We start from the raw sequence: 23845 nt of genomic DNA on the forward strand, positions 1-23845 counted from the left end.
GCCTGTCCCGCTGAGTTACTCCAGCACTTTGTGTCTATCTTCGGTTTAAACCAGCATCTGACCATTTCAGGTGCACAGTGGCTCTTGCCCAGAGTTGGGGAATCGAGGACCAGAGGACTGTCATGGGTTTAAGGTGAAGGGGAAAAGATTTAATCGGAATTTGAGGGGTAACCTTTCCACAGAGGGTGGCGGGGTGTATGGAACAAGCTGCCAGAGGAGGTAGTTGAGGCAGGGACTATCCCAACGTTTGAGAAGCAGTTAGACAGGTACATTGATAGGACAGGTTTGGAGGGATATGGACCAGGTGCAGACTTGGAGACGGATATTCTTGCTATTGAGGGCGTGCAGCGTAGGTTTACTAGGTTAATTCCCGGAATGGCGGGACTGTCATATGTTGAAAGACTGGAGCGACTGGGCTTTAGGATGAGAGGGGATCTTATCGAAACGTATAAGATTATTAAGGGGTTGTACACGTTAGGAACAGGGGACGTACAACGAGATCTGGGTGTCCTAGTGCATCAGTCACTGAAAGGAAGCATGCAGGTAGAGCAGGCAGTGAAGAAAGCCAATGGAATGTTGGCCTTCATAACAAGAGGAGTTGAGTATAGGAGCAAAGAGGTCCTTCTGCAGTTGTACAGGGCCCTAGTGAGACCGCACCTGGAGTACTATGTGCAGTTTTGGTCTCCAAATTTGAGGAAGGACATTCTTGTTATTGAGGGCGTGCAGCGTAGGTTTACTAGGTTAATTCCTGGAATGGCGGGACTGTCATATGTTGAAAGACTGGAGCGATTAGGCTTGTATACACTGGAATTTAGAAGGATGAGAGATCTTATCGAAACGTATAAGATTATTAAGGGGTTGAACACGTTAGAGGCAGGAAACATGTTCCCAATGTTGGGGGAGTCCAGAACAAGGGGCCACAGGTTAAGAATAAGGGGTAGGCCATTTAGAACGGAGATGAGGAAAAACCTTTTCAGTCAGAGAGTTGTAAATCTGTGGAATTCTCTGCCTCAGAAGGCAGTGGAGGCCAATTCTCTGAATGCATTCAAGAGAGAGCTAGATAGAGCTCTTAAGGATAGCGGAGTCAGGGGGTATGGGGAGAAGGCAGGAACGGGGTACTGATTGAGAATGATCAGCCATGATCACATTGAATGGCGGTGCGTACAGGCTCGAAGGGCCGAATGGCCTCCTCCTGCACCTATTGTCTATTGTCAGACAGGTGGGACTAGACTAGTGTAGCTGGGACATGTTGGCCGCTGTTTCCACGCTGTGTGTGTGTGACCGCGGCCCCCAGGGGCGGCAGCGGCAGCCGGACGGTAACTCGAGCCCGAGGCTTCAACCGCGGCCTACCCGCCACCGTCCACAAGCTGTCGGTGCCGCCGCCTCCGCCGCCCCTGGGGAGGCGCCAACCCGCGGCCGCGATACTCACAAACACCACGTCGGCCTTCAGCGCCATGTCGGGCATCACCGCCGTCACCGCCACCGCCACCGCTCGTAGAGACTCCTCCCTCACTCCACCTCCTCTCACTCCTCCTCCTCTCACTCCTCCTCCTCTCCTCCTCCTCTCACTCCTCCTCCTCCTCCTCTCCTCCTTCTCTCACTCCTCTCACTCCTCCTCCTCTCACTCCTCCTCCTGTCCTCTCACTCCTCCTCCTCTCCTCCTCTCACTCCTCCTCCTCTCCTCCTCCTCTCCTCCTCCTCTCACTCCTCCTCCTCTCACTCCTCCTCCTCTCACTCCTCCTCTCACTCCTCCTCCTCCTCCTCTCCTCCTTCTCTCCTCCTCTCACTCCTCCTCCTCCTCCTCTCCTCCTCTCACTCCTCCTCCTCCCTCCTCCTCTCCTCCTCCTCTCACTCCTCCTCCTCCTCCTCTCCTCCTCTCACTCCTCCTCCTCCTCCTCTCCTCCTTCTCTCCTCCTCTCACTCCTCCTCCTCTCACTCCTCCTCCTCCTCTCACTCCTCCTCCTCCTCCTCCTCTCCTCCTCCTCCTCCTCTCCTCCTCTCACTCCTCCTCCTCCTCCTCTCACTCCTCCTCCTCCTCCTCTCCTCCTCTCACTCCTCCTCCTCCTCCTCTCACTCCTCCTCCTCCTCCTCTCCTCCTCCTCTCACTCCGCCTCCTCTCACTCATCCTCCTCCTCCTGCCCCTTACACCCCGCCTCCTCTCCACCTCCTGTCCTCTCCTTCTCGTCTCCCTTCTCTCCTCTCTCTCTCTCTCTTCTCCTCCCCTCCTCCCCCTCCTCTCCACTTCTCTTCGTCTCGTTCACTTCCTCTCCTCTCCTTCACTTTCTCCCTACCTTCACTTCCTCTATCTCCGCTCCCTCTCTCCCCTTCCTCTCTCTATCTCCCCTTCCCCTCTCTATCTCCCCTTCCCCTCTCTATCTCCTCTTCCCCTCTCTATCTCCTCTCCTCTCTCCTCTTCCCCCTTCTCTTCCTCTATCTCTCCTCTCCCTCTCTCCTCTTCCCCTCTCTATCTCCTCTTCCTCCTTCTCTTCCTCTATCTCTCCCCCTCTCTATCTCCTCTTCCCCTCTATCTCCTCTTCTCCTCTCTCCTCTTCCTCCTTCTCTTCCTCTATCTCTCCCCCTCTCTATCTCCTCTTCCCCTCTCTATCTCCTCTCTGTCTCCTCTTCCCCTCTCCCTCTCCTCACCTAACCTCTTCCCTCTTTACTCCTTCTCTCCCAAAGATACTAGAGGAGCAAGATGGACCACTCCATTGAAATCGCCTTTCCTGAAGTACGCGAAGGAGCCATTTTAGTAAGCAAAACCTCTCTGCCTCTCGCAGTGTAATCAGTGTTTTGGGGGAACAGTATGTGTGATGATACCATTAAAATGCAGAATATATCTCATCTATCAACTCACAGATTGTTGTTATTTTTCTTTTTAAATGTTTCTGCAAGTTTCTGCCTACTAAAATGGCGCCGTGACCTGCTACGCGAGTGGTCTATCTTGCTCCTCTAGTATCTTCGTTCTCTCCCTTTCCCTGCCCCCGCTCCCATTGGCCAAGACTGACGTCAATCTCCATTACGTCACGCCGGCCCTCCCCACTCCCACTGATTGGTTGACGTGGATGTCAGTCATCGCATGTTGTCCCTCTCGCGGGCACCGGTCCGCATGGGCTTGTGTTGCTATGTAATAAAAATAAATGCTGTGTAATAAAAAACGTACAGTTGCTTGTAATAAACTATGGAGTATCTGTCTCCTAACAAAAGTAATTGATATTGTGCAGAGTCATAGAGTGATACAGTGTGGAAACAGGCCCTTCGGCCCAACTTGCCCACATCGGCCAACATGCCCCAGCTACAGTAGTCCCACCTGCCCATATCCCACCAAACCTGTTCTATCCATGTACCTGTCTAACAGTTTCTTAAACGTTTGGATAGTCCCTGCCTCAACTACCTCCTCTGGCAGCTCGTTCCATACACCCACCACCCTTTGTATGGAAAACTTACCCCTCAGATTCCTATTAAATCTTTTCCCCTTCACCTTGAGCCTATGTCCTCTGGTCCTTGATTTATTACTGGTAATAATAATATATTCCTTTATTCGTCCCACACTGGGGAAATTTACAGTGTTACAGCAGCAAAGTGGATAGCAAGAGAGCAAGAGATTATTAATAAAAGATACATAAATTGTCATCAGTTTTCTGTGTGTTCTTAGCTGTTATTGTTGACTCGTCTGCTGGGAGCAGTGCTGGTTGTGCAGTCTCACAGCAGCGGGAAGGAAGGACCTCCTATATCTCTCCTTCACGCACTTGGGGTGAAGGAGTCTGTCACTGAAGGAGCTGCTCAGTGCAGTGACAGTGTCCTGCATGGGGTGGGAGCCGTTGTCCAGCAGCGATGTTAGCTTTGCCATCATCCTCCTCTCTCCCACTACTTGCACTGAGTCGAAGGGGCAACCCAGGACAGAGCTGGCCTTCCTGACCAGCTTGTCAAGTCTCTTCCCTGTACTGTACTGTAGAGTTTATCAATATCTGCCTCCAAAAGAGAAATTATTGATATTGTTTTATCATTGTCACGCAGTGAATAGACAGTGAATATATTGTTTCCGTGCTATCCAATTAATTTAAATCCATTCAGGAATCTCATGTCATAAGTGATAGGAGCAGAATTAGGCCATTCGGCCCATCAAGTCAACTCCGCTGTTCAATCATGGCTGATCTATTTCTCCTTCTTAACCCCATTCTCATGTCTTCCATCTATATCTGCCTTAAAAATATCCACTGCCGGCCTCCCCAGCCTCCTGTGGCAAAGAACTCCACATATTCACCACCCTCTGTCTAAATAAATTCTTCCTCATCTACTTCTTAAAGGAACATCCTTCAATTCTGAGGTCAAAACCTCTAGTCCTAGACTCTCCCTTTCCACATCCACTCTATCCAGGCCTTTCATTATTCGCCCACTATCCAAACCTTTCACTATTCGGTGTTCCATGGTACTAATCTGGTGGTACTTGCTTTCTAACTTTTGGGAGGAGGGGATGAAGTGTGGGGTGGTCCTTGATTCTGTTGGCTGCTTTTCTGAGGAAGCATGGTTGGATTTGATGGATAGGGATGGGGTGGTAGGTAGAGCCCATTTGGGTGATGGACTGGACTGTCTCCACAAATTTAGTTTAGTCTAGTTTAGAGATACAGAGCGGAAATAGGCCCTTCGGCCCACCGAGTCCTCACCGATTAGCGATCCCCGCACACTAACACTATCCTACACACATTAGGGACAATTTACACTTATACCAAGCCAATTAACCTAAAAACACTGCAAGTCTTTGGAGTGTGGGAGGAAACCGAAGATCTCGGAGAAAACCAACGTGGTCAGGGGGAGAACGTACAAACTCCATACAGACAAGACTGAAGTTTTTCTTGAATCGGGTGGTATATGCTTTCTAGCTTTTGGGAGAGGGGAGAAGAGAGGATGCAGTATGGAGTGTGGGGCAGAGCAGTTGCTATACCAAGTGGTGATGCACCCCGATAGAATGGGCCGAAGGGACTGTTTCTGTGCTGTGAGACTATGACTTTAATTGCATTCCTGTGGCATCTATAACAGTACAGATATCACAAGAAAGTTCCCAGGAGCTTGAAGGAATAAATGGGATACCAAATCACAAAGATAAATAACCATTAGCTTGGTCAAAGAGATAGAATTTTCAGGGGAGATAACAGCTGGAGGTGAAAAGTGTCGGAAGGAACAGCAGATGCCGGTTTACACCAAAGATAGAAACAAAATACTAGAGTAACAGCCGGACAGGCAGCATCTCTGGAGAGGAGGAATAGGTGACATTTCGGGGCGAGACCCTTCTTCAGACTGCTGGCCACAGATGAGCACCAGGCCATAATCTCAGCAATCTGAAGGGTCTATCTTCAGCTGGAAGTGAAGATGTTCAAGGAGTCGGGGGTCTTTAGAACTGAAGTACAGCTGGTAATTAAACTCAATCTATTCAACATCAGAAACTGAGCCCAACTTATTTGATCAGATGGAAAATGTGCAAATAATGATCAATAAATCAAGTATTGTAACATTTAGCTGTATTTATTAATAGCGTTTAAGCCTGGCTGGTGTTGAACACAGGGGGCATGATGGATCTTCGCCCAGCCATTGGTTGAGATTTTTTGGGCTAGGAAGGACATCATAGGTTGCCCGAATGAGGAAGCTTATCCTGCTCGCCTCCATCTCCCACATGTCCTTCCAGCTTTTCCACACTCTCCCATCTCATTTGATCAGATGGAAAATGTGCAAATAATGATCAATAAATCAAGTATTGTAACATTTAGCTGTATTTATTAATATTTAATATCAACACATTTATTAATATTTTTGTACCATTTTAAATGGAAAGGTCTAAGTGATGCATTTTGGTTTACAGTGAATGCAGATATGCTGGGTCTAAGAGCATTGAGGCAATTCCCAAAGAGGTTTGGATGCGGTGGGAAGGTGAAGTTTCACATCGAAGATCGGGCTACAGAAACCAATGTCCATCTCACGTATCCAAGTCACAGAACCACAAGAGAGAGCAGGAAGGTTAGTCTCCAATGAAGACACGTTCACAAAGGTTAGTATGTAGAAGCAACGATGGTCCTGTGGTATTCCCTCTGACAGGTTGACAATGTGTCAGATCAAGAGGATATTCTTCAGGCCCAACAGGAACCTGATCCTGCCCTGGGATGCCCCTATTCAATCTCAGTCTCTAAAATAAAAATAATTAAAATAGTTGCTTCAGAAGTTAGACGACATTAACAGGAACAGTATTTGGCCCAGGACAGTACAAGTTAGGTTACGCACTGTCGAACCAAACTAAAATGTTCAGTGTGTATTGAAGGGGTGCTGGGTGTTGTGGAGGGGGGGGATAATATTTCAATGTGAACAAACTCTGACTATAGAGGGAGCTTTTAAACCTGGAAGCACTGCTTGAATTTATTCGAGGCTGGTGATGTGAGATGTTCGAGTAATAGACAGCCAGACCAGAGGTGACAACAACCGCCCATCCCCCAGAGACCACGATCTTGTTAGAAACCGCCACGTCCACTTTCCAAACAGTCAGATATCTGATATCAGATAGCATTTTGTGTCTACATTCAGATATCTGACTCCCCACGAATGTTTGCTGTCCTCCTGTTTGATTCATCGGGGCCCTGCTCTCTGACTTGCTCCAGCCTCGGTTCACCAGCTATTTTCCAACTCACCTGGGCCCCAGTTCCCATGCTGAATTTAGGTTAGAGATACAGCCAGGAAACAGGACATTCGCCCACCAGATCCACAACAACCACCGATCATCCGTTCACACTAATTCTACATTATCCCACTCACTCATCCACTCCCTACACACCAGGGGCAATTCAAAGAGGCTTCAAACCCACACGTCTTTGGAAAGTGGGAGAGAAAACCGGAGCACCCGGAGAAACCCACTTGGTCTCAAGGAAAACGAGCAAACTCCACACAGACAGCACCCCAAGGTCAGAATGGAACCCCGGTCTCCGGGTTTGTGAGGCAGTAGCACTACCAGCTGCGCCACTGTGATGATAAAAGAACTGGTGATGTATTTCATAGTGGTCAACAACTGGGCAATTAATTGTAAACAATTTTTGGAGTTCCAGTTGCCTGGTTTCTCATCCAATAGCTCAATTGTGAGATAGTACAGACACAAGAGGCTGAATGGCTCTTTCTGTGCCGGGAGATTCCATCAAGCCTGTTGTCTATATTAGGAATCTTGCTTCAAACCATATTTTGACTGGAATTGGGTGCAGTGATCAATCCTGACAATGTATATTTTGTCACGTGTGCAGATAGACAGAGAAGGAATTGATAGGTTTGACAATTAATCACCACATTGAATATCAAAACAATAACTGCAAAGTCTGGAAAGATGAAATAAGAATAGAAACTGCTGGAAAAAAGTCAGCAGGTCAGGCAGCATCTGTGGAAAGTGAAACGGTCGATATGTTGAGTCTGTGACGCTCTGTAGAACTGGAAAACAGAAAGGCAACATCAACTGTAAGACTGATGAAGGACCTGGGGATCAGCGGACAAGCCCTACACCAGGCCATCGAGGAAACATCAGGGGTGGCAGAGCGGAGTAGCCAGTCTGGCTGAAGAGGAAAGACCCGATCTGGTCTCCCAAATAAGCCGTCTAGGCAGATGCAGAGTGGGGTGGTTCTGGGATGCCAGAAAGCACTGCTGAGCCTACTGGAGATGTCGTGGGCCCAGTCAGCGAAACGTTGATGAAAGTAGGAGCCCACTTGATAATCCCAATGACGTGTCTGCCCAGCATTTCTCAACATCGGAGGAGCTTAGGTGAGTGCTTTAGCCTTCCATCACCACCCGGAGCAAGTTAAGAGTTGGCACTTTGGATTTTAACATCACATCCTGTGTATTTGAAAACATGCAGTCGGAGGGAAGGTTGGGGGATGTGCAGAATAAAGGGAACGACTGTGAGAGGATGTTTTGAAAATGGTTCCATGGCAGCAAGTGCCAACGCAAGAAGTGTCTGGGTCTGAGTAACATGGTAGTGATGGTAAGGTGGCACCTGCCTGGGAGGCAAGAGTTATAATAAGAGGATGTGGGGTGATCTTATAGAGGTGTATAAAATCATGAGAGGATCAGACAGATGCACAGAGTCTCTTGCCCAGAGTAGGGAATCGAGGACCTGAGGACATAGGTTCGAGGTGAAGGGGAAAAGATTTAATGGGAATCTGAGGGGTAACTTTTTCACACAGTGTTTGGAACAAGCTGCCAGAGGAGATAGTTGAGGCCGGGACTATCCCAATGTTTAAGAAACAGTTAGGCAGGTACATGGATAGGACAGGTTTGGAGGGATATGGAGTAAATATGGGCAGCTGGGGCTAGTGTAGATGGGACATGTTGGCCGGTGTGGGCAAGTTGGGCCAAAGGGCCTGTTTCCACGCTGTATAACTCTATGACTCTATGATAAGAAAAACTCAATATAATATTTTTAAAAAGGAAAACTATTGGAAAAAGCAGCAGCTGTGAAGGAAGAAAAAGAGGACAAGTTCAGTGAGGGATCATTCATTCAAGCTGAGAGAAGAGGAGTGGATATTTTGAAGGCAGAGATAGATAGATTCTTGATTAGTACGGTCGTCAGGGGTTATGGGGTGAAGGCACGAGAATGGGGTTAGGAGGGAGAGATAGATCAGCTTATGAGTGCGTGGGTGAGGTAGCGCGGAGGGCTGCTCACCTTCGTCCGTGGACAGGAGGCAGCAGTTGGACAGCTGGAGGCCAGGCAGGTTGTCACAGGACATTCGTTGGTCGTCCAGTCGCTGCCCTTGCTTGTCGGCCAGCATGTCCAGGAGTTCATTGATGGGCCGGTCGGAACAGTCATCTGCTTCAGAGAAGGTGCTGATTTAATCACACGATCGATGCCAGTAACAATGGGGTCATGTGAACATCAGCACTCAAGCCATGATAGAATGGCGGAGTAGACACGCTGGGCCAAACGGCCTATTTCTGCTCCAATGTCTTATGGTACGAATTAGAAAAAGGAGCAGGTTGCTCTGACCCTTGAGAAAACTCAAGAAGACTTCCTTTTGAAAGGAATAATTTGCAAGTAATCTTTCTCTGTGAATCTACCTCTCATCCACTTTGGCACCATGAACTGCTGCTAAGTTTGTGTCAATAGGAGACTAAATGTAGCCAAGGCGCATGCTCCGACACACTCCATAAGACCTGGTGTGCACACCGGACTTTGGAAATGGCGCCAAATTTGGCAACTTGAAAAATAATTTCACTGTGTTTTGTACGTGTGACACCATGGAACATTGAGGAGAGGAACTGCAGATGCTGGTTTACACCGAAGAAGGCACAACATGCTGGAGTAACTCGGCGGGCCAGGCAGCATCTCTGGAGAGAAGGAATGGGTGATGTTTCAGGTCGAGACCCTTATTCAGACATTGGACTACTCTGCAGTTCAACACGTTTACAGCTGATCATTTATTTTCCTGCACCATTAACAACCTCAGTCTTAAATATACTCAGTGATTGGATCACCGTGATCCTTGGACAGAATTCCCAAGACTGGTCAGCCTCCATGTGAAGACATTTCCTCTCATCCCTGTCTCGACTCCCCAACCTCCTGTCATTAAGTTGGGAAGGGTGCAGGAGAGATTCACCAGGGTGTTACTGGGGCTTGAGTTATGGCAGGCAGCATCTCAGGAGAGAAGGAATGGGTGACGTTTTGGATAGAGACCCTTCTTCAGACTGATGTCAGAGGATGGGACCCATCCCCTCCCCTGACATCAGTCTGAAGAAGGGTCTCTATCCAAAACGTCCCCCATTCCTTCTCTCCTGAGATGCTGCCTGCCCTGCTGAGTTACTCCAGCATTGTGTGTCCACCTCCATTGTTCTTCCCCTCCCCTTCCATGGCAGTCCCCCACACACACATGCATTTGTTCCTTGTGTCTCCATGTTACTGCATCTTGCTGGGAGTGGCCTGCCCGCCCTGTAGCTACAATCAAAGATACTAGAGGAGCAAGATGAACCACTCCGTCGAAATCGCCTATACTGAAGTGTAGTACGCAAAGGAGCGTAACGTCCGCCATTTTAGTAAGCAAAACCCGCCGTTCGCTCTGCCTCTCGCAGTGTAATCAGTGTTGTGGGGAACAGTATGTGTGATGATACCATTAAAATGCAGAATATATCTCATCTATCAATTCACAGATTTTTGTTATTTTTCTTTTTAAATGTTTCTGCAAGTTTCTGCCTACTAAAATGGCGCCGTGACATACTATGGTTTTTAGGGCCGAGTGGTCTATCTTGCTCCTCTAGTATCTTTGGCTACAATGCCCCCTGCCGTACTCACCACAGGCCTTAATCAGCGTTGGTTTATGGGAGGTTGTCTCGCTCTGCCGGAGGTCACATCTCTGGTCATCCATGCGGTTCATCTGGACGTGACTCAGCATGTCGATGAACCCTTCATGTTCTGTTTCATTTTCCTGGGATGGGGAGAGCAGAAGCCAAAGATTCATCACTTGGATCTACGACTGACAATTGTCCTATGTCCCAGATGGAACAATGAAATTCTTACAGAGTCACAGAGTGATACAAACCGGAAACAGGCCCTTCAGCCCAACTTACCCACATATCCCAGCTACATTAGTCTGTGTTTGCCCATATCCCTCCCAACCTGTCCTATCCATCTATCTGTTGAACATGTACTATGTTTAAGAATATATAAGAAAATAACTGCAGATACTGGTACAAATCGAAGGTATTTATTCACAAAATGCTGGAGTAACTCAGCAGGTCAGGCAGCATCTCGGGAGAGAAGGAATGGGTGACGTTTCAGGTCGAGACCCTTCTTCAGACTGATGTCAGGAGGGCGGGACAAAGGAAGGATATAGGTGGAGACAGGAAGATAGAGGGAAATCTGGGTAGGGGGAGGGGAAGAGAGGGAGGGGAAGAGAGGGACAGAGGAACTATCTAAAGTTGGAGAAGTCGATGTTCATACCACTGGGCTGCAAGCTGCCCAGGCGGAATATGAGGTGCTGTTCCTACAATTTCCGGTGGGCCTCACCATGGCACTGGAGGAGGCCCATGGCAGAAAGGTCAGACTGGGAGTGGGAGGGGGAGTTGAAGTGCTAGGCCACCGGGAGATCAGATTGGCCAACGCGGACCGAGCGCAGGTGTTGAGCGAAGTTTGACAGCCACTCTGGACAACAAAGATATTCACAAAGTGTTGGAGTAAATCAGTGGGTCAGGTAGCAACTCTGGAGAAAAAGGATAGGTGATGTTTCGGGTGGAGACCTTTCCTCAGACTCTTTGCACTTTGAATCTGAAGAAGTGGTTTTGACTCGATGTTGGGACCTTTCTGGCTCATAGTAACACATGATATATTTAAATATGACAACTGTTACCATGCCACACTAGACTTCCAAAGAAGGGTCTCGACCTGAAACGTCATCCATTCCTTCTCTTCAGAGATGCTGCCTGTCCCGCTGAGTTACTACAGCATTTTGTGTCTACCTTTGATTTAAACCAGCAGTTCTTTTCCTTAGAGACTTCCACCCTCGGTATTCTGTCATCCCTGGCCTGCTCTGTCTGTTATTCTACCATGTTCTTTGCAACACATTCCAAACATCACCACTCTCAAAGGAGGACCCGGCATGGGGGGATCGCCGTGAGGGGGGGGTGGGGGGGGAGGGAGATCAAAGGTGAGCCTGGCGTGGGATCATTTTTAACTGTGTCAGCGCCCTTTATGTGGCGACTATTTGCATACATTGGGTATGCAAGCAAAGAATTTCACTGTGATTTGTCACAAAGTCCTCATTCATTCCATCTGCCCTCTTCGCCTAGTCTTTGGCCAATTCTCAGTCCATTTCGTCTCTCGCATCCGGTGGCAATTCTTCATCCTTGCCTTCTGAGATGTCGCCACTCTGATCACTATCACAGGGATGTTCCACGTCACCCTGACCCCTCGGACATTGTGTGCGATTGAATTGACTCCGTGCCGATTCGGTCGGATTCCCTCCTGATGTTCTACCCTTTACATAACAACGCGTCATTCTTCTTGAGCCCATGAGGAGTTGTTCATGATCAAGACTACAAATACAAGCTGCCTTGTGTCGCCTTTCCTCTCCCATTCGGCTTTCTTGTACCATCTATTTTGCGATGCATTTTGAGACAGTTGTGATTTAGGGATAGTTTCGTCCCAGCTGTTATCAGGAAACTGAATCATTCTACCGCAACCGGAGAGTGGTCCTGAACTACTATCTACCTCGTTGGTGGCCCTCGGACTATCCTTGATCAGACCTTACTGGCTTTACCTTGCACTAAAGGTTATTCCCTTTTCATACATCTATACACTGTAAATGACTTGATTGTAATCATGTCTTACCGCTTAATATTGTATTACCGCTGTAGGAAAAAAACTGCAGATGCTGGTTAAAACTGAAGGTAGACACAAAATGCAGGAGTAACTCAGCGGGTCAGGCAACATCTCGGGAGAGAAGGAATGGGTGACGTTTCGGGTCTCGACCCGCTGAGTTACTCCTGCATTTTGTGCCTACCATTGTCTTACAGCTGACTGGTTAGCACGCAACAAAAGTTTTTCACTGTACCTCGGTCGGTCGGTACACCTGACAATAAACTAAACCGATTATCAAGAGGCAAGGATTTACGTGCAGACACACCAGTCCATGCTAAACCCAACACTCCCTAATTCTATCCCAACCCATTTTGTTCTCTCCACAAAACTCAGGAGTAACTCCATCAGGCTGAAGAGGAGCCCCGACCTGGAACGTCACCTGTCCATGCCCTCCATTAATGCTGCCTGACCCACCGAGTTCCTCCAGCTCTTTTTGTTTTTCGCTCATGATTCTTCAGTTCCTGAGCGATAATGTGTGGTCAGTCCGAAGGAGGTGAAAGTGAGCTGGGAATACGGGCTCAGAGAATTACAGAATGCAAAGGACACCGATAAAAAATAAAAACTCAGCAGGTCAGGCTGCCTAAGAGGTGAGAGAACCAGACTGGTCTGATCCCTGCACTGGATAGACTGGGCTTGTACTCGCTGGAATTTAGAAAACTGAGGGGGGATCTTATTGAAACATATAAAATTCTTAAGGGGTTGGAGAGGCTAGATGCGGGAAGATTGTTCCCGATGTTGGGGAAGTCCAGCTTAAGGATAAGGGGGAAGTCTTTTAGGACCGAGATGAGAAAACATTTCTTCACACAGAGAGTGGTGAGTCTGTGGAATTCTCTGCCACAGAAGGTAGTTGAGGCCAGTTCATTGGCTATATTTAAGAGGGAGTTAGATGTGGCCCTTGTGGCTAAAGGGATCAGGGGGTATGGAGAGAAGGCAGGTACAGGTTACTGAGTTGGATGATCAGCCATGATCATATTGAATGGCGGTGCAGGCTCGAAGGGCCGAATGGCCTACTCCTGCACCTATTTTCTATGTTTCTATGTATCCAGCGTTTCTTTATTCAGATTTCCAGCTTCTGCAGTTTTTTAAACTATAAACAAAACACACAGAGGTAGGCTGAATGTGCCAATTATTATCTGAATGCGATACTCAGTGAATCCATCTGCAAAAGGTGGTACAAAACAACATCTCCGTCAGAGAGCACTGAACCACACAGAGCGATTACATTTTCTAGCTGTATTAATCTCGATTAAAATAAATCCTATATAATGAGGCCACTGTACGACCTAACATGGCAGAGAATCTGTTTCACATTCATACATTTACCAAATGCCGTGTGACCCCATAAATGACCTGTCACGACTTAGTAGACATATTACCGCACATTAGTGTCACTTTGACAAAGAGGAACACAGATATTAATGAAAAACGCACATAGGAAGGTGAACATGCTGTGGGAAAGTCAACTGGACTGGAGCTTACTTTAAGCATTTTAACAACGAGATTTCCCCCAAGTCTTTTAGCCACAGCTTTCACTCAAAGATAGGAGTTTCGCCATCAACATAGGCAGTTATTCCTCTGCTCCAGCTAGCCTCTCCTGCGGAGTTCCACAAGGCTCCATCCTAGGCCCCATTCTCTTCTCTCTATACATGCTCCCCCTTGGCCAAATCATTCAAAGGCACGGCATTTCTTTCCACTGCTATGCCGATGACACTCAGCTTTACCTCCCCCTGAAACCCAACAACCAGTCAAATTTAAACATTACTTACGTGGCGGCGCCTAACGGCAGCGGCTGACTAGCAGTCTGTCCGTCTTTTTTTTGTTGAGTGTCGGTGTTGGGATGATTTTTATATATATTTTTTTGTTGGTTGTGTATGTGTGGGAGGGGGTGGTGGTGTGTGGGGGGTGGGTGTGGGTGGGTGGGTGTGGGGAACTTTTCTCTTCCTCACGGCGCGGGGTGCGGCTCGGCTGCGGGGCCTAACATCCCCCGGTGCGGCTCGGCCGCTGGACTTTACATCCCGGTGCAGCTTGGCCGCTGGACTTTACATCCCGGTGCGGCTTGGCCGCTGGACTTACATCGCCCGGTGCAGCTCGGCTGCGGGGCTTAACACCGCCCGGTGCAACTCGGCTGCGGGACTTAACACCGCCCGGTGCGGCTCGGCTGCGGGGCTTAACACCGCCCGGTGCAACTCGGCTGCGGGGCTTAACACCGCCCGGTGCAGCTCGGCTGCGGGGCTTAACACCGCCCGGTGCAACTCGGCTGCGGGACTTAACACCGCCCGGTGCAGCTCGGCTGCGGGACTTAACACCGCCCGGTGCGGCTCGGCTGCGGGACTTTTCACCGCTGGTGCGGCTCGGCTGCGGGACTTAGCTGCGCAAGGCTTGGTCGCGGGCCTTTCATCGCCCGGTTCGGCCGCGAGACGTTTCAGCGCCCGGTGCGGGGACTGTGCGGGTCGGTCGGGGACGAGCTGTCTGTCCGTGGGCGTGGGAAAGAGAGGGGAAGTTTTGTTGCCTCCATCACAGTGAGGGGGTGTTTGGAGTCACTGTGATGGACGTTTGTGTTGGGGTCATGTGTCTTGTGTTCTTTTTTTTTTTTCTATGACTGCTATGTAGTTTCGTTCGGTACTTCGGTACCGAACGACAAATAAAGCTCTGTTATACCTGTTATACACTGCCTTGAGGACATAAAATGTTGGATGGCACAGAACTTCCTCCAATTAAATGAGAGCAAGTCTGAGGTCATCCTATTCGGCCCCCCGACTCCATCAAATCGATAACAGGCAGTCTTGGAAGTCTATCCTGCCTAGTCAAACCGCATGTCAAAAACCTCGGCATGATATTTGACTCTGCATTAAAATTTGATAAGCAAGTCAACGCTGTGGTAAAAGCCAGCTTCTTCCAACTTCGAACCATAGCTAAAATCAAACCTTTCCTCCAATTCGACGACACAGAAAAAATCATTCATTCTTTCATTTCCTCCCGCCTAGACTACTGCAACTCCCTATCAGCCAATCTTCCCTGTCCCGCCTGCAACTGGTCCAAAACGCCGCAGCGAGACTCCTGACGGGTACCCGTAAAAGGGACCACATCACCCCGATTCTGGCCTCTCTCCACTGGCTCCCTGTACGGTACAGAATCAACTTCAAGCTCCTCCTATTCACGTATAAAGCCCTAAATGGACACTCCCCCCCCCTACATCAAAAATCTTCTAACCCCCCTCTCTAACTCCAGGTCCCTCAGGTCAGCCGACTTGGGGCTACTCACTATCCCGCGGTCTAGGCTTAAGCTCAGGGGTGACCGTGCTTTTGCGGTTGCAGCTCCTAGACTGGAACAGCATCCCTCTCCCCATCAGAACTGCCCCCTCCATCGACTCCTTTAAGTCCAGGCTCAAAACCTATTTCTACTCCCTAGCGTTTGAGGCTCATTGAGGAGGCGCTGTGAACTGTTTGTGTGCTACTGTATGTTTCATTTTTTTTCCCCATTGGAACCTAATCAGATGTACAGCACTTTGGTCAACGTGGGTTGTTTTTAAATGTGCTATACAAATAAAATTGACTTGACTTGACTTAAGTGCAGGAACAACTTTGCAAACTTGCAGTTGGGTTGCAGGGCCGCTAGACAAGTGAGCGGTTGAACTAGATTATTGGAGGCAGCATCCGAGTGTCAAAAAAGAAGAGAAGAGAGGAACTGTAAAGCAAGGAGGAAGGATATGAGCAGAAGGGTACAGGCAGGAGAGTGAGGAGGTGGGGATGGAAGGGAAATGTAGAGTGAGAGTGAGGAGGTGGGGATGGAAGGGAAATGTAGAGTGAGAGTGAGGAGGTGGGGATGGAAGGGAAATGTAGAGTGAGAGTGAGGAGGTGGGGATGGAAGGGAAATGTAGAATTTGTGGGATGGGAGATGGTTGTATGAAGGAAATAATATTTACTTTTTATTAGTAGTGGTAATTTGGAAAGGTTGTTAAGTAAGGAAGTTGAAGAAGCCAGGGGTGGTCCAATGGAGGAAGGGCCATTGAGCACAGAGACCGTGGAATGGTCAAGGTGGCTGGAGACTCTGGGAGGGTAGAGATGGAGAATAGAGACTCTGGGACAGGCTGAAAGGAAAGGCAGATAGCCCAGAGACAGGAGTGTTGGTGACCATCCAAAACTCAGGGTCCAAAAGTGAGATAAATCCCTGTTGTAGAAGGAATATAGAGGCCACAAGAAAGAAAGGAACATAGATTCACATGAATGGTGCCAGAAGGAGCACTGATTATCATCAAGACAATACAAACTCTCTGGCTGATGTTACTTCATTAGAAGTGTCCATCACTGAGGTAGAGATTAGTGAGAAACAAAGGAACAAGGTAGGACATTGGTGTCGATGGTCATCTGTGCAAGTATGGTGAGGGCACCGATGGACTGAAGCACACTTCAGTAGCCACCTGCCCCAGGAGACACACAATGGACTTCAAATCAAGTTGAGTTTATTGCGCAAGTATGCAAGTATCATATCATCATCATATCATATATATACAGCCGGAAACAGGCCTTTTCGGCCCACCAAGTCCGTGCCGCCCAGCGATCCCCGTACATTAACACTATCCTACACCCACTAGGGACAATTTTTACATTTACCCAGCCAATTAACCTACATACCTGTACGTCTTTGGAGTGTGGGAGGAAACCGAAGATCTCGGAGAAAACCCACGCAGGTCACGGGGAGAACGTACAAACTCCGTACAGACAGCGCCCGTAGTCAGGATCGAACCTGAGTCTCCGGCGCTGCATTCGCTGTAAGGCAGCAACTCTACCGCTGCGCTACCGTGTATGCAGAGCTACAGGTACAATGGAAACCTTGCTGACAGCAGATCACGGGCACACAGACTAAGACAAACACAAAACAAGTTATACACAAGTTATACATAAATCGCACAAGTTCCACGAGACAGTGAATAAAGAAAGACTGCACAAAGCTGGTTGACAGCAAAACTTACCGTGTTTGTTGTGCAGTCATCATCTCCAGCACTTGGTCGTTCCTCAACCGACTGCTCCTCATCAGACACAACACTGTCCAGTCTGTTGACATCTTTGGCGGTTTCCTTGTGGCTCATTGCTGGGAGACAACTGATCCACCACTCACTGTAGGAGGTTTCTCAGGGGCGTCCGGAGTTTGCGTTGAAAATCCTCACCAATTCTCGGCTCAGTAGATCTCCGTCATGGTGTTCCGAGGAGCCTGATGACCCGATTCACCCACGAGAGTTTGCAGCCCTTGGATCAGGAACACGTGGCGATGTGGGCAGATCCTTCAACCAGCGTTCAACCTCAGCTCAAGCCACAGGTCCCTGTGTGCAAGGTTCCAAACCTTCCAGTCCCTTCAGTGCAGCCCGCAGCCTATATCCACACGAGAAGCCCGAGGAATCCTTGGTAAATACCCAATGAGATTAACAAGACATGGAGCTTAACTCTGACGCACATTTGAAAAGCGCCTGATTAACTCTTTCAGATATGTAATGGGCACAGAATGCTGAACACAATATTAGCGCTGCATATTCTAGAACAAGGGTTCCCAACCTGGGGTAAATTTCACCTACTATTATTGTTATTTGAACTTAAAATAATAATGTTAAAAACAGTATTTAAAATTTTCCCCTTTGTCGGTTGCTTTATTATAGTAGAAGTGTAAACTCAAATTACTGAACAAAACAGGGTAGGGGTAAATTTACTTTCGAAAAGTTGCCTGGGGTAACCGGGACGAAAAAGGTTGGGAACCCCTGTTGTAGAAGGAATATAGAGGCCACAAGAAAGAAAGGAAAATAGATTCACATTAATGGTGCCAGAAGGAGCAGATTATCATCAAGACAATACGAACTCTCTGGTTGATGTTAGACAATAGACAATAGGTGCAGGAGGAGGCCATTCGGCCCTTCGAGCCAGCACCGCCATTCAATGTGATCATGGCTGATCATTCTCAATCAGTACCCCGTTCCTGCCTTCTCCCCATACCCCCCGACTCCGCTATCCGTAAGAGCTCCATCCAGCGCTCTCTTGAATGCATTCAGAGAATTGGCCTCCACTGCCTTCTGAGGCAGAGAATTTCACAGATTCACAACTCTCTGACTGAAAAAGATTTACCTCATCTCTGTTCTAAATGGCCTACCCCTTATTCTTAAACTGTGGCCCCTTGTTCTGGACTCCCCCAACATTGGGAACATGTTTCCTGCCTCTAACGTATCCAACCCCTTAATAATCTTATACGTTTCGATAAGATCTCCTCTCATCCTTCTAAATTCCAGTGTATACAAGCCTAGTCGCTCCAGTCTTTCAACATATGATAGTCCCGCCATTCCGGGAATTAACCTAGTAAACCTACGCTGCACGCCCTCAATAGTAAGAATATCCTTCCTCAAATTTGTTACTTCATTAGAAGTGTCCATCACGGACATATGGTAGGATTCAGACCAAGAGTGGTCCAAGCAATGGAAAGTACCATCAGAAACAACTTTTGGACAAGTTCACCTCGAGATCTAACGTTACCAGGGCAGCTCAGTTTCCATACAGGGTACACAGGCATCTTTCAGGATGAACTCCACGCGGCCTCCTTAGTCATGTAATCCTCTAGCTTCTCATTACAGTTCAGGGGTCAGAGAGGCTGTACTTGGTTAAGGCTCTAAGCCCGGTCACACCCACGTGTTCCGACATACAGTTGGTGAGATCATCGGGATAAGAACATTGTTTTTAGAAGAGTAATTGGGTCAGTGCTTCCAGACGTTGTACATATCACAAATTGCAGAATCCTCCCTGTATTTTGCTTTCATAACTCAGAAGTTTCTCTAAGCCATGGCGTGTCCTACCTCTCTTGGTCATAGTACCCATGTGGCTGGGCAGTGGAGACGATGTGGATATTGTCAGTGAGGTTGTGGCAATGAAGAAGGGTCCTAACCTGAAACGGCACCTGACCTGTTGAGTCCCTCCAGCACTTTGTGTTCTGCTCAAGATTTCAGCATCTGCAGTTCCTTGTATCTCGGTAATGACAATGAACATGCCAGAGATAGGTAGTTAGATGCTCTCTTGTTGGAGATGGTCACTGCCTGGCACTTTGGTGTTGTGAATCCTATTCGTAACATATCAGTCCAAGCCTGAATGTTGCCTGGGTCTTGCTGCATGCAGGCACAGAGTGGTTTATTCGCTCAGGAATGGTGAACAGTGCAATCATAAGACAACATCACTACTTCTGACCCTATGGAAAAAGGAAGGTTGTTGATGAAACAGCTGAAGATGGTAGACTGTCCTGAGGAAGGACAGCAGTGTGCTGGGACCCAGATCAACATCCACAGTACAAAGTATGACTCCAGTCATTCCCCTCTGCCCCAGTCTACCAAGACTGCTTGGTGCCTGAATTGGTCACAATGCTATTTTAACGTTGAGGGCTGCCATCCTTGCCTCACCCGCTGACGATCAGCAGCTTATGTTGCTGCCATAAACGGCAAAGACAGACACAAAATGCTGGATTAACTCAGCGGGACAGGCAGCATCTCTGGGGAGAAGGAATGGGTGACGTTTCGGGTCGAGACCCTTCTTCAAACTCAAACTCTCCACTGTGCTTGTGACACAGATTACATTTTCATGTCCCAATAATGTAATTGCTTCAAAGCCAGGAATTACTGAGTATTTATTTACCTTAATGCCAGGATTTATTCAATCTAAATACAAAAGTGAGGATTAGCTAAATATAGAATTAAGATGGGATCATTGCGTCAGAATTTACAGTTTGCCCAACAGCTGAATTTCTATTATTGTTCTAACAAGCTTTGGTCTGGAAATCATCATTTCTGGTTCACGTCCACAGTGGTAGAAATAGGTACTTTTGGGAAAATGTTAGAGAATTTGGGAATCTTAAGCACAATTAAAAGACATTGTCAGGCTGTGTCCAGCCCCCAGCTCTCTTCCTCAGCTTGCTCCCTGAAGAAGGCTCTCACTCCATTATGTTCCCATCGCAGATGCTGCCTGACCCACCGAGTTTCTCCGGTATTTGTGTTTTGCCCAAAGCAGTGACTAGCGGGGTACCGCAAGGCTCAGTGCTGGGACCCCAGCTATTTACAATATATATTAATGATTTGGACGAGGGAATTGAATGCAACATCTCCAAGTTTGCGGATGAGCCTGCAAGGTGACTTGGATAGGTTAGGTGAGTGGGCAAATGCATGGCAGATGCAGTATAATGTGGATAAATGTGAGGTTATCCACTTTGGTGGCAAGAACAGGAAAGCAGACTATTATCTGAATGGTGGCCGATTAGGAGAAGGGGAGATGCAACGTGACCTGGGTGTCGTGGTACACCAGTCATTGAAAGTAGGCATGCAGGTGCAGCAGGCAGTGAAGAAAGCGAATGGTATGTTGGCATTCATAGCGAGGGGATTTGAGTATAGGAGCAGGGAGGTTCTGCTGCAGTTGTACAGGGCATTGGTGAGACCACACCTGGAGTATTGCGTACAGTTTTGGTCTCCTAATCTGAGGAAAAACATTCTTGCCATAGAGGGAGTACAGAGAAGGTTCACCAGATTGATTCCTGGGATGGCGGGACTTTCATATGAAGAAAGACTGGATAGACTCGGCTTGTACTCGCTGGAATTTAGAAGATTGAGGGGGGATCTTATAGAAATTTACAAAATTCTTAAGGGGTTGGACAGGCTAGATGCAGGAAGATTGTTCCCAATGTTGGGGAAGTCCAGAACAAGGGGGTCACAGTTTAAGGATAAGGGAGAAGTCTTTTAGGACCGAGATGAGAACGTTTTTTTTCACACAGAGAGTGGTGAATCTGTGGAATTCTCTGCCACAGAAGGTAGTTGAGGCCAGCACCGAACCTTGCGGTACCCCACTGGTCACTGCCTGCCATTCCGAAAGGGACCCATTTATCCCCACTCTTTGCTTTCTGTCTGTCAACCAATTTTCTATCCATGTCAGTACCCTACCCCCAATACCATGTGCTAGATTCTCTCACTAGTGGAAACATCCTCTCCACATCCACGACAGACACAAAATGCTGGAGTAACTCAGCGGGTCAGGCAGCATCTCTGGAGATGTTATTCAGACTCTCCACATCCACTCTGTCCAAGCCTTTCACTATTCTGTGTTTCAATGAGGTCCCCCCTCATTCTTCTAAACTCCAGCAAATACAGGCCTAATGCTGACAAATGCTCATCATAGGTAACCCAGTGCTTCTTAAACTGGTGAATGGTTCACCCAAGGGTGAATGAAATTATTTTGGGGTGAATGAAACTAGAGGGGTGAATGACTTAATATATATAAAATTATACACAAGGGGGAATAAGACGAAAATTACCAAAAAACGTAGGAAAATGTAGTCGAGGGAGAATGAAATGTTGTGATAAAGACTCAAGGGTGAATGACACTGAAATAGTTTAAGAAGCACTGGGTTTCATTAAAGACCCCACCCATCTCCATCACGGACTGTTCACCCTGCTGCCAAGACCATGAGCAGCACTGATGGAGAGTGGGATCTGGGGGTCCTAGTCCATAACGCCTTGATAGTGGCAACACAAGTAGGCCGAGTGGTGAAGAATGCATATGGTATGCTTGCCTTCATTGGCCGGGGCAGAGTACAAGAATCAGCACGTCATGTTGCAGTTTTACAGGAGTTTGGTCAGGCTGCATTTGGAGTACTGTGTGCAGTTCTGATCTTCCCATGACAAGAAGGAAGTGGAGGTTTTAGCGAGGGTGCAGAAGTCACAGTCTGTGATGTCTTCAAGTTATCAGGAGGAAGGAGAGCACTCTGCAAACCAGCAAAGGTTTTACCTTTTTGACTTCTGGGAGAGTTTAGTTTCGTTTACTGTCCCGTGAAAATCTTTTGTTGCGTGCTACCCAGTCAGGGGAAAGACAATACATGATTACAATCGAGCCATTCACATTGTATAGTTACATGATAAGGGAATAACGTTTAGGGCAAGGTTATGCCAGCAAAGTCTGATCAAGGATAGTCCGAGGGTCACCAATGAGGCAGATAGTAGTTCAGCACCGCTCTCTGGTTGTGGTAGGATGGTTCAGTTGCCTGATAACAGCCGGGAAGAAACTGTCCCTGAATCTGGAGGTGTGCGTTTTTGCCTGAAGGGAGAGGGGAGGTTGGTTTAAGGGGGTGGGGGCTAAACTCAAGGTGTACAGCACATGGGGTTCATAGGAGGGAAACAAACACACACAATATTGAAAGAAACTTCACAATAATTACCGAGACGAAACATCTGCCATCCAGTAACCCAACCGTTCTCCAGGGTGCTCATATCAAAGGACTGGTCATCACGGAAGCATATGGGCGACACGTTTGTTGAATACGAATGGTTCCTTCACCATAACGAGAGCAATGTCGTTGTCTGGGATTTTAACCCCAAACAGTTCAAAATAAAGTATTTGTGCAAGATGACCTTGTGAACTCCATAAATAATCTGCATGCCTTCCAGCTTGAGTGTGCCAGCAACAATGACTAGACTTTCAAAGAGAGCTTCAGAACTGTTGAATAAAGCAACATAAAAGTAATTTAATTGTGTTTGCAGTAATAAAAAGGAATAAACTAACAATAGGAGTCTGAAGAAGGGACCCGAAACGTCACCTATCCATGTTCTCCAGAGATGCTGCCTGACCCGCTGAGTTACTCCAGCACTCTGTGAAACATCACCTATCCATGTTCTCCAGAGATGCTGCCTGACCCGCTGAGTTACTCCAGCACTCTGTGAAACGTTACCTATCCATGTTCTCCAGAGATGCTGCCTGACCCACTGAGTTACTCCAGCACTCTGTGAAACGTCACCTATCCATGTTCTCCAGAGATGCTGCCTGACCCGCTGAGTTACTCCAGCACTCTGTGAAACGTCACCTATCCATGTTCTCCAGAGATGCTGCCTGACCCACTGAGTTACTCCAGCACTCTGAAACGTCACCGATCCATGTTCTCCAGAGATGTTGCCTGACCCGCTGAGTTACTCCAGTGCCTGGTGTCCTTTTGTTTATTAACCAGCATCTGTAGTTCCTAATTTCTACAAATAATGAATGGTACATGGATAGGAAAGGATTAGAAGGACAAGGGATCAAATGCGGGTAAGTAGGACTAGCATCGATGGGGCATCTTAATTGGCATGGACAAGTTGGGCTGAAGGGCATGTTTCCATGCTGTATGACTAATGGAAAGGTGAAATTAAATTAATTTAATAATTTCATGATCAATATGTTTCACATATACATAGCTGGCAGAACTCAGTGGGTCAGGCAACATCTGCAGAGGGAGTGGACAGATGGCATTTCAACCCAGTCTGACAAAGGGTCCCGACCAGAAACATTGCCTGTCCATTTCCTATTTCGTCCACAGATGCTGCCTGGCCCGCTGAGGTCCTCCAGGATTGTGTCTTGCTCAAGATTCCCGCATCTTCAGTCTCTTTTGATCAAACTAGGAACGTTGACTGAATATCCATTGACTTGGCAATAGACAATAGACAATAGGTGCAGG

The 23845-nt window shown here is 47.8% G+C and overlaps 2 protein-coding genes across 3 annotated transcripts in view; both read right to left on the bottom strand.

Annotated features, from left to right (window-relative positions):
- The window catches only part of xab2 (XPA binding protein 2), a 41790-nt gene extending 40247 nt beyond the window's left edge, over positions 1-1543 (bottom strand). Inside the window, exon 1 of the mRNA XM_078429347.1 lies at positions 1430-1543. Within this exon, the coding sequence (XP_078285473.1) occupies positions 1430-1465 (36 nt within the window). The 5' untranslated portion in view covers positions 1466-1543. The remainder of the gene's footprint in view (positions 1-1429) is intronic.
- A 3973-nt stretch (positions 1544-5516) lies between these two features.
- On the bottom strand, positions 5517-17737 carry LOC144610621 (G-protein-signaling modulator 2). 2 transcript variants are annotated; one of them, XM_078429470.1, is made up of 4 exons: positions 17331-17737; positions 10298-10430; positions 8678-8821; positions 5517-6172 (listed from the first exon to the last, which is right to left on the bottom strand). In XM_078429470.1, exons 1-4 carry the CDS (start codon positions 17445-17447, stop codon positions 6156-6158), a joined length of 411 nt encoding a protein of 136 aa, XP_078285596.1. In that variant the 5' UTR covers positions 17448-17737; the 3' UTR covers positions 5517-6155. The 2 variants fall into 2 exon arrangements, with proteins under 2 accessions (XP_078285596.1, XP_078285595.1); XM_078429469.1 differs by having other exon boundaries at positions 8678-8824.
- Between the last annotated feature and the right edge of the window lie 6108 nt (positions 17738-23845).

Source organism: Rhinoraja longicauda, chromosome 37, assembly GCF_053455715.1.
Source record: "Rhinoraja longicauda isolate Sanriku21f chromosome 37, sRhiLon1.1, whole genome shotgun sequence".
NCBI classification, from domain to species: Eukaryota; Metazoa; Chordata; class Chondrichthyes; order Rajiformes; family Arhynchobatidae; genus Rhinoraja; species Rhinoraja longicauda.